This window comes from Podarcis pityusensis (genome assembly GCF_964106645.2).
Source record: "Podarcis pityusensis genome assembly, chromosome: 9".
Lineage (NCBI taxonomy): Eukaryota > Metazoa > Chordata > Lepidosauria > Squamata > Lacertidae > Podarcis > Podarcis pityusensis.
In genome coordinates this window covers 51,992,165-52,007,372 of record NC_138034.1, presented here as the reverse complement: position 1 = coordinate 52,007,372, position 15,208 = coordinate 51,992,165, and the positions used below count along the sequence as shown (strand labels likewise).

The 15,208-nt window shown below is 40.3% G+C and overlaps 1 protein-coding gene across 8 annotated transcripts in view; it reads left to right on the top strand.

Annotated features, from left to right (window-relative positions):
• The window catches only part of LARP7 (La ribonucleoprotein 7, transcriptional regulator), a 28,209-nt gene that overhangs the window by 4,091 nt on the left and 8,910 nt on the right, over positions 1–15,208 (top strand). For 5 of the 8 annotated variants that reach the window (XM_081020312.1, XM_081020311.1, XM_081020314.1 and 2 more), the window contains exons 3-9: positions 479–579; positions 721–804; positions 2,678–2,842; positions 6,435–6,543; positions 7,548–7,916; positions 9,840–9,978; positions 14,790–14,959. In XM_081020312.1, the coding sequence (XP_080876438.1) occupies positions 479–579; positions 721–804; positions 2,678–2,842; positions 6,435–6,543; positions 7,548–7,916; positions 9,840–9,978; positions 14,790–14,959 (1,137 nt within the window). Of the gene's footprint in view, positions 1–154; positions 580–720; positions 805–2,677; positions 2,843–6,434; positions 6,544–7,547; positions 7,917–9,839; positions 9,979–14,789; positions 14,960–15,208 lie in introns of all 8 variants that reach the window. The other 3 variants (XM_081020318.1, XM_081020316.1, XM_081020317.1) reach the window with 3 other exon arrangements.

Sequence of the window (15,208 nt, the reverse complement as noted above, 5' to 3'; positions counted from 1 at the left end):
TTTAGAAATAAAACACCTTGCTATCATGTAACACCTGGGAAGAGAATCTTTTTTGGTTTATATGCTTCTTGCTGCTGAGAACCAAAATTGTCTACACTATTTATTATGCTGACTTTGCTTTAATTTTGTCAAATGTTTTTATGTGCATCTATAGAAGTGCTTCAGAGAACCAGTGTGCAATAAATATTCTGCTGTGGGTTCTTAAAGGGATTTTGGTGACTACTCCCACTATCATTATCTGTAAGTTTGTGGAAACGAGCATTGAAAAGTATCATATAGTAGAAAATGTCAAGTACAAGGGAAGCAGCGGAAGTCGTGTGGGGATGGAGAGGGTTACATATCACAGTAGAGGGTGGGATATCAGATGCAGGATGTCCTACCTTATTCCTGCATTGCAGAAGGTTGGACTAGATGACCCTTGGTGTCCTTTCCAAATCTACAGTTCTTATGATTCTAATTGCAATGTGTTTATTTCTAGATGTTGACATATCACTTCTGGTTTCTTTTAACAAAATGAAAAAGCTAACCACTGACAGAAAATTGATAGCACGTGCAGTTAAAAGTTCATCTGTGGTAGAGGTAAGTATAAAACCTTGTCTTTTGGTTTTTGTGTCAGTCTGAGTGCAAACAAATATTGAGGGAAAGAGTTCCCTAATTGCTTTGTTTCTTATAGTTGGATTTAGGAGGAACTGACTTTCCCAATTGGTTTGTGTCTTATAGTTGGATTTAGAAGGAATTAGAATCAGAAGACGGCAGCCACTGGGTGAGCAGCCTAAAGATGTGGATAGTCGTACAGTATATGTGGTAAGATATATCTAAATAATTATGAACTCTCTTGCTTGTCTAAATTGAACTTCACGTTTTTCATTTAGCTTTTTCTCTGCAGTTTCTCCTTAGCAGAGGCTAATGAAATATCGTCAATTGTTTGTCACGGTTTTTGATACTTTTGTAGTTTTGACTCTTCTGTAGTTTTGATCCAAAGCTCCTTGTTTCTGCCAGTTGGTGCATTCAGCTTTTATGTACATGGTTTGCCCAACTTATTTTGTTGGGGGGAGGAACAGGTCTTGGTGCATAAAAATCTATTTCCACCTATCAAATGAATAAGAGTCCATGCAAATGAGGTAACTCTTACACTGAAACAGGTTGCTGGATTTAAAAAAAATAAATGTTTAAAGCTCTATGCAGATGTGTGCGCCCCTTTACATTTCTCATGTGAGGGCGAGAACAAGGTGTTGGCTCACCTTCTCCAGCACAATTTAAATTGCATGAGAAGCCTCCATGAGTAGAGCTAGTTCTCTGTTGCGGTCATTCAGCTCTAGTGCATAGTGTGTGGTGTGTCCAGGTCAAAATTGGACCTAGCTTGTCTTGGCTAAGCTGCAAGCTTATTTTGGACCAGGATACCTTTGTTCAGTTATGTGCACCATAGCAACATGTAGATTGGATTACTGCATTATGTTGTACGTGGGACCGCTTTTGAAGACTATCAGTTTGTTCAGAATATACCAGCTGATAGCTAAGAAGAACAGTAAGATATAACATGGTTGCCCTACTTCACTGGCTGTCAGTTGCTTTTAACCTTCAAAGCACTATGCAGCTGAGAATCACCTCTTCCTGACCACTGCAACCTTTTTTTTAGACTTTTCTGTATTACACCTACAAAGGAAAAGTCTTATACAAGTCTGCTAATTAAACAATTATTCTTTTGTTAACATTCAATTACAACATGGTTTACTTGGAAACTAATTTGATTTGTGGATATCCATTTATTTAGTGTCCAATTAAAAAAAATTATGGAAGCAAAATAGCTTATGAAAAACACAGCCACTAAAAAAAATTCTGTAGAATCAATTACTCCCAAAAAGAATGCAACCTGTAGTCTTTTTCCATTTTGATGTTAAGCATATAGTAATGTGAAACCATGCAAAATCCATTATGTTAAATTACTTCTTTTGATCTGCAACTATGAAGAATGCATAGTGTTAAAAGCCTTGAACATGGTTCTTTAATCCTGGTATATAGGACAAGGTCTTTTGGATGGAACCAATCTGTGTGCTGCCTATCATGTTGTTGCATGTGGGTTTCTAAGGCTTAATTTAAACTTTTATGCAGGTACTTATAATTTTCATAACCTTATTTCCTAGAAGGAGCTTTGAGCAATGATAATTCACTTTTGATAATTCACTGAGAATGATAATTCTCAGTTCACCCTATTGTACATATAATAATAGTTAAATAATTGTGCATCATAAGGATGGGGACCTGCAATGTTAGCTGACATGTGAAGAGAGCCTATATTTCCTGTGAGTGCTGCTCTCCAAATGTCAGAGTCTTAACTACTCTTTACAATAAATAATAAAAAATAAATAGTAGTCACTCTGAGCTCGGCCTTGGCTGGGGAGGGCGGGGTATAAATAAAAATTATTATTATTATTACTCTTTACAATAATAAAGACAGCCTTAGCAACCTAAAATGGGTCTATGAAAATAGTCATGTTTATTAACTTCAGTGTGTCTACTCTGAACAGGACTGGAATGAATTACCTCCCAAAGTTCTTTCATGGTTCACCCAAATTGTGTTAATCGGACATTAATGCATACAGTTAAAGTAATGATTCTTTTATTACATTCAGTAGCATGAATATATATACCCATAATTTGCTTTTCGCTTTTGCTGTAGGAATTGCTCCCGAAAAATGTCAATCATAGTTGGATTGAAAGGGTATTTGGGAAATGTGGCAACGTAGTTTATATCAGTATCCCTCGCTATAAGACTACCGGAGACCCAAAGGGATTTGCATTTGTTGAATTTGAAACAAAGGAACAGGCTGAAAAGGCAATTGAGGTCAGTTGTGAACAACTTGAAATAATGGTTTGCTGTGTTACTATTTAGCTTCATGTCTATATACAGTTTCAACTTCTGTATTCCTATATTTTACTTTTAACTCCTTGTGTGGTTATAGCTATTTAACAAAAGAGAATATGTTACAGGCTCTCTACACTGAGAATTTAGAAATACAGAATTCTCTGAACTCATCTATAATTTCTGAAAACTTTACAAAGACATATATATTAATGTGTCTTATCTTTAATTTGTGAAATTAACAAAAATGGCAAGTTTCTTACCCTGGTGGTGGACTTAAAATGTCTTGGCAAATAATAATAATAATAATAATAATAAATTTTATTTATATCCCGCCCTCCCCAGCCGAAGCCGGGCTCAGGGCGGCTAACAACAATAAAACAGTACAAAAGTACAGCATAAACAACAGTCTAAAATCATTCGTTATAAAATTAATTAATTCAAGCCACTGGCAACTATTGGGCCAGAGCTCCGCGAAGATTGCCGAAGGAGGGAGTCAGGCTGTGCCCTGGCCAAAGGCCTGGTGGAACAGCTCTGTCTTGCAGGCCCTGCGGAAAGATGTCAAGTCCCGCAGGGCCCTGGTCTCTTGTGACAGAGTGTTCCACCAGATCGGAGCCACAGCCGAAAAAGCCCTGGCTCTAGTTGAGGCCAGCCTAACTTCTCTGTGGCCTGGGACCTTCAAGATGTTTTTATTCGAAGACCGTAAGTTTCTCTGTGGGGCATACCAGGAGAGGCGGTCCCGTAGGTACGAGGGTCCTAGGCCGCATAGGGCTTTAAAGGTTAAAACCAGCACCTTAAACCTGATCCTGTACTCCACCGGGAGCCAGTGCAGCTGGTATAGCACCGGATGAATGTGGTCTCGCAGCGAAGACCCCGTAAGGAGTCTCGCTGCAGCATTCTGCACCCGCTGGAGTTTCTGGGTCAGTCTCAAGGGCAGCCCCACGTAGAGCGAGTTACAATAATCCAGTCTGGAGGTGACCGTCACATGGATCACAGTGGCTAGGTCAGGGCGAGAGAGGTAAGGAGCCAACTGCTTAGCTTGGCGGAGATGGAAAAATGCCGCCTTTGTTATAGCTGCAATCTGCGCCTCCATGGAAAGGGAGGTGTCGAAGATTACACCCAAACTCTTAACGGACGGTGCTGGCACTAATTGCGCCCCCGCAAGAGATGGGAGTTGTCCCCCCAATCCCATATCGCCCCGTCCCAGCCACAGGACCTCTGTCTTCGAAGGATTTAGCTTCAACCGGCTCCCACGTAACCATCCAGCCACAGCTTCCAAACATCTGGTCAGTGTGTCTGGGGCCGAGTCAGGATGGCCATCCATCAACAGATAGAGTTGGGTGTCATCGGCATACTGATGGCAACCCAGCCCAAAACTCCGAACAAGCTGGGCGAGGGGGCGCATAAAGATGTTGAAAAGCATCGGGGAGAGTATCGCACCCTGAGGTACTCCACACACCAAGGAGTGGCGCGATGACAATTCCCCTCCAAGCGCCACCCTCTGTCCCCGACCAGAGAGAAACGAGCGCAGCCATTGAAGGACTGTGCCCTGGATCCCCACGTCGGCAAGGCGGTGGTCCAGAAGTTCATGATCGACCATGTCGAAAGCTGCTGACAGATCTAGAAGAATCAGCAGCCCCGACCCGCCTCGATCCAGCTGTCTACGAAGATCATCTGTTAGGGCAACCAGAGCCGTCTCGGTCCCATGACCAGCGCGGAAGCCGGACTGGAATGGATCCAGAGCCGATGTTTCATCCAGAAACCCACCAAGCTGTTCAGCAACCGCTCTCTCAATCACCTTACCCAGGAACGGAAGATTCGAAACCGGGCGGTAATTGGATAGATCTAAAGGATCTAATGATGTTTTCTTTAAGAGCGGGCGCACCACTGCCTCCTTCAGTTCCCCTGGGAATGTCCCCGTGCCAAGGGACAAATTGATGATATCCCCCAGGAGGGCCCGCACCTCGTCTGGACATGCTCTAATCAGCCAAGACGGGCACGGGTCGAGAGGACAGGTGGTGGGCTTTCCAGCTCGGAGGAGTCTGTCCACATCGGCTGGGGATATCCGGTCGAAGTGGTCCAATACTGGACCCGAGGACAGTCGAGGGGCCTCCAGTTCCTTTATTGTATTCAAATTGGCCGGGAGGTCATGGCGGAGCAACAAGACTTTCTCCGCAAAAAAGCTCGCAAATGCCTCACAGCTGTGTGTCAAATTGTTATTTAAATTTGGCTGTCCCTCAAGGGACGTTAAAGACCTGATTATACTAAATAATTGTGCTGGGCGAGAGCTAGCGGATGCAATGGAGGCCTAAAAGTATGACTTCTTAGCAGCCTTCACTGCCATCTCGTAGGTTTTCATAAAAGCCCTATAAGATGTTCTTGAGGCTCCGTCACGGGCACCCCGCCATACTCGCTCTAGCCGTCTGAGGTCCCGCTTCATTTTCCGGAGCTCCTCGGTAAACCAGGGAGCCCGGTTTCTGCGGGGTCGCAGAGGGCGCTTAGGTGCGATCTCATCAATGGCTGCCAGGAGCTGGGTATTCCAGCCCTCAACAAGCTCAGTCAATGAGTCGCCAGGGGGAGCAAGGTCCCGCAAGGCTTGGCGGAATCTATCAGGGTCCATCAGCCTCTGCGGGCGAGCCCAAATCGGCTCGCCACCTAAGCAGGGTGGGGGTGGAAAGTCAATCCTGGCTTTCAGAGCATAGTGATCAGACCATGGCACCTTCATTGAAGGAGACATGATCACATCTATACCTACGCCAAAGATCAAATCCAGCGTGTGGCCTGCTTGATGTGTGGGGCCCGAAACAAACTGGGAGAGCCCTAGTGTCAAAGAATGTAAATTTCATTAAAAAATTAATTTATACTTTATCAGGCAGATTATGTTTTCTTGCATTACATAGTTTCTGGTTCCTTCCCAATGGCAACCATATTCTGTCCCCTTCATTTTACTATAAGGCCAGCATGCAAAATTCATTGCTAAAATTAACTTTCTGTCCAACCCTATGCATATATACTCAAGGCTAAGTCCCACCAAATTTAGTGGGCCATAGGACACATTTAGTGTTGGGAAGTTTGCATCCTGAATCTTTTGAAATGCTAAACTTCACCATGCTAATAGTTGACAAAGAGCAGTACATAGATATACTTGTATCTTAGGTTAAAGTCCTATGCATACTTTCATGGGAGTAAGCACTTCCTGCATAGATTGCCCTGCATATTTATTCTTTAATTCAGTACATATCTGTGTCAGAAAGTGGGTATTTAAATATAATTCAGCTTAAACCCACAACATAGAATCATAGTAGAGTTGGAAGGGATCACAGGGATCATCTAGGGCAACCCCCTGCAATGCAAGAATCTTTTGCCCAAATGTGGGGCTTAGACCCACGACCTTGAGATTAAGAGTCTCATGCTCTACTGACTGAGATACTTCCCTGCATCTCTTCATGATCGTCTTTCAGCCAAAAGTAACCAATTAATATCTTTCATGCAAGATCCAAAGGTATATAGAGGGGCGTCTGTGGAAAAATGCCTATTAACAGTTAACTTACATTCTCTAACTTTTGCATTTAAGTACTTGAATAATCCTCCAGAAGATGCACCAAGAAAGCCTGGGATGTTTCCCAAAACTGTTAAAAACAAGGTCGTTCCTGCATTACCATCAAGTGATTCCAATGTAGTTGGTGAGTAGAAAGGTGATAGTTTTATTTTTGTCCATCAAGTCTTTCTATTTTACTTCTGTATCTTCTGTTAATTTTGTATGGCCCAATGTTTTACAATCCATGGGCGTAGCCAGGATTTTTGTTAAGGGGAGCAGGCCTTTCGTTGCAGGCGGGGGTGGGGGGGACCTCACTTAGCTATGTATTTGTATTGATTTTTATTCATGGGGCAGCTGCCCCCCCTTGGCTACGCCCATGCTCCAATCTTTTTTGTTTTAGACTACTTTCCAGTTATCAATATAAATATTTTTTTCTGTTAAACTGGAGTCATTTTGAAAGGTATCGTAACTTTTACCTAAGTCTTTACAGGGGGCCCATTGGTTATCAGTAGTGGATTGGTAGAGGATAGTTAAACCTGCTTAATCCCATTGAAACCAGTGAAGTAAAAATTAAATACAGCTAGGCTGATTTGGATGATTTCTGGATTACAGCCATGCAAATATTCAGGGTAGATAAGATTATTGTGACAAATTTCAGGAGAAGCCACCTTAGTCAATTTTAGCAAAACCAACAAAGTTATAATGGCATAAGCTTTCATGGGCTACAGCCCACTTCATCAGATGCATGAAGTGGTTACGTAGTTATTTAAGATGTTACCAGACCCTTTCTTTGTGGGTTTTTAGTATCAGTCTTTCATGAAAATATCTTATTTTATTTAGTTGTTCTTGTTCAGCACTCCTTCTAAAACAAAAACCATGATACTTCATCTCAAACTCTTGATTTTCCAAAGTTGGGATTGTGCTGACTCCTGGAGTTAAATAAGCGTGATATACCTTGTGATATTTTGGGTTATTTAGGCCAGTCAATCTTTCTGCCTAACAGAACTCACAGGGTGAGGCAAAAATGTTGTGGGACAGAAAATAAAAGGTAGTCCTCTATACTATGCTGAACTCCCTGAAGCAAAGTGGGATAAACTTGTAATAATTGAAATACAGAATGTCAAGACAGATATTATTCACTTTATATAGAAGAAAAGAAGAAGAAAAAGAAGAAAAAATCCAAAACAAAGAAGGAGAGTAGCCAGCAACCAACTGCAGAAGCAAAAGAATTAAATGTGGGCATTACTACAGAACACACAAGTAGGTCAAAGAGACACAGGACAACGTCTGAGAGCTCTGAAATGGAAGCATCAGAAGTCCAACGGCCGTATTCAAAGAAAGAAAAAAGGAAGTTTGATAGAATGGAAAGCTCAGGTTCAGGAGAAAGTAGACCAGGAAAGAGGAAACGATGCCACTCTGGGGATGGAGAGGTGTCAGTTGTAAAGGCGAAGAAACCATTTCAGAAAGATGTTCATTCTACAAAAGAGGAATCTACAGAGGGACCAGAGGATCCCAAAGGTAAGAAGCAGATCACCTATTTTTAAATTTCACTGAAATATCCGACCAAGTACAGAGATTTTGGGTAATATAACTACATTGTTGAGTTTTGTTTGTAAACAGTGGGAGAACATGAAAGCTTGGTGGTGTAAAAGTAATTCAGTTTAAAACCTGAGGAGAGAGTAAGAAATACACCAGGAAATAATGACTGTATTTTTTGCACCATAACACTCCCTTTTTTCCTCCTAGAAAGTAAGGGGAAATGTCTGTGCGTGTTATGGAGCGAATGCCTACGGATGGCGGGGGGATCTGCTGCAGTCGTGAGCAGAGGATCCATGGTTCCCCTTCCTTCCCTCCTCCGTGGCTCGCTTTGAAACAGCAAAGCGGGAGAAGAGCCGCTGAGTGGGGAGGAGAGAGGGACAGAGAGCCTGCTTGCTTTAAAGGAGCAAAGCGGGAGAGGAGAGGAGTGTAAGCGGCTCCTGTCCGGTTGGCTCATTTAAAGCAAGCAGGCTCTCTATTCCTCTCTCCTCCCCACTCAGCTGGCTAAATAGCAGCAAAGTTTTTCAGTGAGCCAGGGAGGAGGGAGAGAAGCAGAGTCTGCTTGCTTCTCCTCTTATACCCCTCTTCTGCATTATTAACAGCATCCTTCTCCACCCACCCCACGCGTGTTCCTTAAGATGCAAGACCAGCTTGCACATCTATGATTTGTTTTATTTGTATTTTGCAACTTATATGTGCCATGATTGTAATAAAACCTCTAAGCAGTTTATACAAAAAACCATAATATTCCATGAACTATGGAGAGAACTGCTGGAGAAATGCTGTTGCTTCAAATGGAGATTGTGATTTTTGCATATAGAAGATGCCTACAAAAAGTCTATAAAGAAGTGTCTCCCAATTTTGGGCATCTGGAACCCTATGAGTGACAGGCAAGACTCTGTTGGTAGGGCTGCCACTGGGTGATGCTTTGTTGATGTTGATGCTTTACACGGTTTTTATTGTATACACAGGTGGATGTTGTAAACTTAATTGATATTTTTTATGAATACATTACAAATATTTTCATAAATAAATAACTTGCAGGTACTTCTTGGTAGGAGTGCTTTTCCTGGCGAGGTACTTGTCTTCTAAATTTATGAAGAATTTGAAAACATTCTGGTTTACTCAGGCATTTAATGGCTGAAATGTACTGTTCCTGAAACCCTTGAAATTATTAGCTGTGAAGATATGCCTGTTTTAGGTGTGAGAGAAAAACAAAATCCTGTATTTTTTATTTATTTTGCTTGTTGCCCTAGGCTCCTTAGGGAGGAAAGATGGGATAGAAATTTAATAATGCTGTAAAGTAATATTTAAACATATACACAGTATTGTAGGAGGGCAACCAAGATAAGGGGGCCTGGAAATTAAGCCATTTGGGGAATGGGGTGAGAGAATTGGGTATGCTTAGTCTAGAGAAGAGAAGACAGAGGTAACCATTTTCAAATATCTGAAGGGCTGGCATGTAGAAGATGGAGCAAACTTGTTTTCTTCTGCTCCAGGGGGTGGAGCCGAATCAATGGCTTCAAATTACAAGGAAGAAGATTCCCAGTAAACATTGGGGAAAACTTTCTGTCACTTAAGAGCTGTTAAGAGTTGTTAAGTGGAATGGACTACCTCAGAAGGTAGTAGCCTCTCCTCCATTGGAGGTATTTAAACAGAGGTTTGGGGGTAATTTTTCAGAGATTCCTTCGGAGTTAGACTAAATGACATGGGGCCCCTTTCCAACTCAGTTATTCTATGAATTTCTTTCTTCAGTTCAAAGTAGAATCAGTATAGTATAGTAGTCAGTTTGCTAGACTGTTTGCTAAAGTGACCCAGAATCAAACCCTTGGAGGAAAGGCACTAAAGTATTTATAACTAGCTGTTCTTTGCTTGTTAGCTATTTCTTTTTGCTTTTCCACTTAGAAATTTCCACTGAAGAGGAGAGAGAGGTTGGTGATAAGAAAGATACATCTCTTTCAAAATCTAAAAGGAAACATAAAAAGAAACATAAAGAGAGACACAAGATGGGAGAAGAGGTCATCCCACTGAGAGTCCTTTCAAAGTATGTTAAAGCATTTTTGAGTCTTACTGTATTGACAGTAAAATACAGTGTTGGGCTGCTTGTGATCCAGAAGCTGCTGTTTGGCTACTTCCCAGATATGAAGTAGTCTACACAAGAACTGTGTTTTAGTGTTCTTAGGTACTAACCGCCCATGAGAAAAAATATTACCTAATTTTGACCTGTCAATAGTGCTGCTTATCTGTTTCCATTCAACTTGTTTCAGATCAGGGGTGTTGCTGCAGCTTATATTTTGTCTTATTGAAACACACAAACTAGCCTGTTACGGTAAATAAAAACTCCTCTGCTGATGCAACTTGTTTTACATTTGTAAAACAAATCAATTTTACCTATTATATCACTGTGAAATTGGTATTTGCATTGCATTGTGGATAGATGAAATGGCTTGTTCTCTTTAAAAAAAGAATTTCATGTTTTAAAACAAGTTTATTGAACCTTTTTATCCTTTTGAAATGCTTACTTTGTCATTCGCCTTCTGTGTACATGTGAGTGGCTCTTACATATATACTATCAAATGGAGGGTGCAGGAGGTACACCAGATCCTTTGCTAACAATTTCAAAGAAATCATTTGAGCAAAAGATTGAGCCTAAAAGATTAGATGGCCTTTACTTCAAAGTTTGTTCCAGTAGAGATTTTAAAACAGTTTGTGAGGCAGTGAAAGATGTTTAAAAAGGTACTGACCATAGATGGAAGAATTTGAATGTTTTCTTCATTCTGTGCAACACCTTTTTAAAATAGCTGTATCCAATTGAGAGGAAAAATTCTCAGGCACATTCAGCCAGTTCAACAGTTATACAGCAATATAAATTAAATATGATAATTTGTTCCTGTTGAAATCAAAGAGATGCCAATGTTCTAAGCTTTGGCCAGGTTATGGCTCTTCAGAAGTTGATAAAAACTAGTTTTATTATGCAGTTTTAGAGCAGTCGTTCTTATTATACATGTTGCAAAAGCACATTTTAAAAAAGAGTAAAATATAGGTGAATGAAGTCAATATCAAAAGTAAATACTTCTTTATTGTGACAATTCATACCAAAGCTTCATAGGAGCAATGGCCACATCTGTATTAACTCTTACAGTGGTACCTCGGGTTAAGTACTTAATTCGTTCCGGAGGTCCGTTCTTAACCTGAAACTGTTTTTAACCTGAAGCACCACTTTAGCTAATGGGGGCTCCTGCTGCCGCTGCGCCGCCAAAGCATGATTTTTGTTTTCATCCTGAAGCAAAGTTCTTAACCTGAAGCACTATTTCTGGGTTAGTGGAGTCTGTAACCTGAAGCGTATGTAACCTGAGGTACCTCTGTATATGCATTAATACAAACAACTTTGTAACTTAATATTCCACATGTTTAAGAAAGCATTGTCTATACATAGCCTTTATCCGCATGGCTCATAGTCCATCACCATTGCTAAAGTGCAATTCCAGATTTCACACAACAGAGTTGCATGTCAGCAACGGTAAAGGATTACAGCAGTGAACACATCACACATAGAAAATACCTACTTTTTCCTTTTGACCAATAGACCTGTTGACATTAATGACAGTAAAATGACTTACTGTTTGAAGTCTTGCCAGTTAATCCCTATACCTTCTTTTCACTAGAGGGAAAATAATATATTTTCTGATTGTGGAATCATGCAGTACTAAAACATAGAAGCACTTACTTTAAAAATAGACAGCAAATACCTCCATGTTAAAGTACAGAAAATCCTTCAGTATGACGCTTGAACTGGTAACCCTATTTGAAGAAGTTCCACATGCAATAAATGTAATTCCATATTTTTGGATTTTTTGCTAGTAAATAATTGAGTAATGTTGAGTAAGATGATTAAATAGGATTTGCCATCACTAAAATATGAAAGCACTTTTTTAAAGGAATAAAACAAGTACTTCCACATTAAAGTAGTGGGTAGTCCCTTATATTAGGTGAGAATTTTTCCTGTGAAAGAAGATAGACGTCATTGCTTTAAAAAAATAAATCAAGCAGCTTTATTTTTAAATTATATCCATAATCCATAGAGCTCAAGAGCATTGTTCAACAATCTTAAAACACAAAATAAGTTATAAAATTATCAAAATTATAAAGACTATACATAAAAAGCGAAGCAAACAATTCACAATTACCTAGTTTTAAATTCAGTACAGTTCTTTTAGCATACTGACTGAATCACTGTCAGATGTGACTTTTTTGAACAAACAAAAGCTTACCAGCACAATTACAGAATTCTTGTTAGAACCTTCCTCCATCAGGGACTACATACTGTGTAGTTTATTGCCTGCTTCAGGCTGCAGTTCTAACTGCATTTGCTTGGAAGTTCGACCCACTGAGATAAATGAGATTTGCTTCCAAGTAAGTGTGCATGTAAGTGTGCACAGAATTCTGTTTTCTATTTCAGTCAGTGTAGCAAAACATGCTTTTCTACAGGAGCAGAGAGCATCTTGAAACAGGGCAGGTAAAGCAAGTTTTCTCTAGAATATCCTGTTACAGAGATTCTGCACACCTTGCTGGAACATGGATTAGAATATAGCAGATATTGCAGTCAAGTAAACAAATGTCTGGCAGTGGTTCTTTCCATGATGTTGAATTGAACAATACAAGAACACTCAAGTTACAAACAACTCATGGTGCAGTTGGACTCACCTCTGCCAAAACATGGAAGCACTTACCTTTTTTGTACACACAGAAAGCACCTCCATGTTAAAGTAGAAGGGTTCCACATAAAGCAGCACCTTTTGCTATCCAAAGCATTAAATATAGCAAATTATTTAGTTTTAATATAAACATATTTGAGAAAAATACTTCCCATTTTGCTTACTTACCTTGCTCATTCGCTTTGGTGTTTTTTTCCTTTTCAGCTTCCTTTAATAAAGTGTTGCCCAAGCTTCTATTTATTCCATACTTTAGTAAAGGGTACCATTGAGCCTTTATCTCAGAGTCATTAGGTAGATCATTTGTTATTTAAAGCCCTCTCTCAGAAAATGTATGTTCCTAGATGGGACAGAATCTTTATTTTTTTTCCTCTCTCATCCTGCCCTCCTGGTGTCGTCATCAAGGATTAACACTATTACCCCAAGATACCATCTTTTTAAAAAACAAAATAAAACCCATATCTGCTTATTTGATAGCACAGATTAGGTTAACAATGAATCATTCTCTCAATTGCACTATCCCCATTGTGTTTCTATCAGCAAGGCTCTAGCTGTTTGAAGAAACATCTCCATGTTAAATGAATGTAAATATATCATTTGATTCCATGCTGGGCTTTCCTCTCTGCTGCATTTGAACAGTAGGAATGTTCCTGTCTCCATAGATTTGGGAACATTCTAACTAGTTTTTCTTACCTTTTTAAAAAAATACTCAGCTGGTTAGCAGAGGCAGGTTGACCAGTCTTTGTGATTTACTTTTACATTTTTGGTATTAATCTGTGATACACTGGTGTCTTTTAATGTAGAAATGTACAAAGTAAGATTGCATATTGAGGATTAATAAAGGTAATGCATAATTAAACTCTGTGCATTGATCCTGAGTATGTACTGTTGCTTAAGAACCTAAGTTTAGGCCAAGGTCTAGTCTAGCGGTCTTTGCCATACTTTTAGGAATCAATCGCTAATGGATCCACTGGAAATGGATCATTATGTCATGGACTATCTAGTGGCTGCTAATAATTTATTAGTAACTGCTAATCTTAAGAAGGGGGATGCGGGTGGCGCTGTGGGTAAAACCTCAGTGCCTAGGCGGGGTGAGCTCCCGTCGTTCGGTCCCAGCTCCTGCCCACCTAGCAGTTCGAAAGCACCCCTAAGTGCAAGTAGATAAATAGGTACCGCTTTATAGCGGGGAGGTAAATGGCGTTTCCGTGTGCGGCACTGGTACTGGCTCACCAGTGCAGCTTCGTCACGCTGGCCACGTGACCCGGAAGTGTCTTCGGACGGCGCCGGCTCCCGGCCTCTTGAGTGAGATGAGCGCACAACCCTAGAGTCGGTCACGACTGGCCCGTACGGGCAGGGGTACCTTTACCTTTTTAATCTTAAGAAGAGTCAGACAAAAGTCCCATCTTGTCCAGCATCCGGTTCTCACAGTGGTGAACCAGGTGCCTATGGTAAACCCACATGCTACTAGCCATGGTTGCTCTGTTCTGTCTTAGCATTTAGTGGACCACTGTGAGAACAGAATGCTGGACTACTGTAGTTTGGCTCTTTTCATGTCCTTTTGACAGGAGTGCAACAGCACTCTCACCGCTTGTGTTACCCAGTAACTCATGTTCAGATTTGTTGTTTTTTTATTTCTCAAAATACATCTCTCGTCACCAGTATTCCACTTCCTTTTCTGGTAAAAAAAAGTTTAGGTTCAGAGATCTGCCCTTCATTTTCCACTATGAAGATAGATGCAATCTCATTTCTGTCCTTTAGTACATGTTTTGACTTGCAGTTCTAAGGTCCACCCCAACCCCTACTGCTTTCCTGCTTTGCTTTTTAGTTATTTATTTTGTTCTTAATGTTTTTAGCCACGTACTTCTCTAATATGCTCCTCAAATTCTTCTTTTTGCATCTCTTACTGCCTTCTTGCATTTAATTTGCCACAATTTGTGTTCCATGTTGTTCTCATTTATGCACTACTTCCATTTTTCTGAAAGAGTCCTTCTTGCCTCTAGTAAGTTCCTTGACTCCATTTGTTAACCATGGTGGTATCTTCTTGACTATGTCTTTCCTTATATGTGGTATGCATTTGAACTGAGTTTTGTTATTGTGGTTTTTAAAAAGCATGATCCACAAGTCTCTTTTCTAATCACTTTAGAAATGAATGGATGCAGCTGAAGCAAGAATACTTGACACTACAGAAAGCCAGCATGTCCTCTTTGAAAAAAGCAATGGCCCAAATAAAAACGTTGACTGCTGGAGAAATGGAAACAGATGCCTGTATACCTAACCAGCCTGCAGCAAGAAATGGAAAATGTAAAGAAAATTGTGAGGTTCTTCATAGCTTGTGCTTATCCTTAACAGAAGAAATGACATGCTAATTGTAGTTTAGTGATTGGATATTTGGATATTAAGAAGTATGTAGTGTTTTCCTGGAAGCAGAAAGGACATTAAGAGGGAGGAAATTTCAGATCTTGAAAATTTCTCTAGTTCTCATCATGCAAAATTGATTTTCTTTAACCAGTTGACTTGTATGTATACAGGAGAACTTGTGAAATGTTACAAAAACTGAAGAAT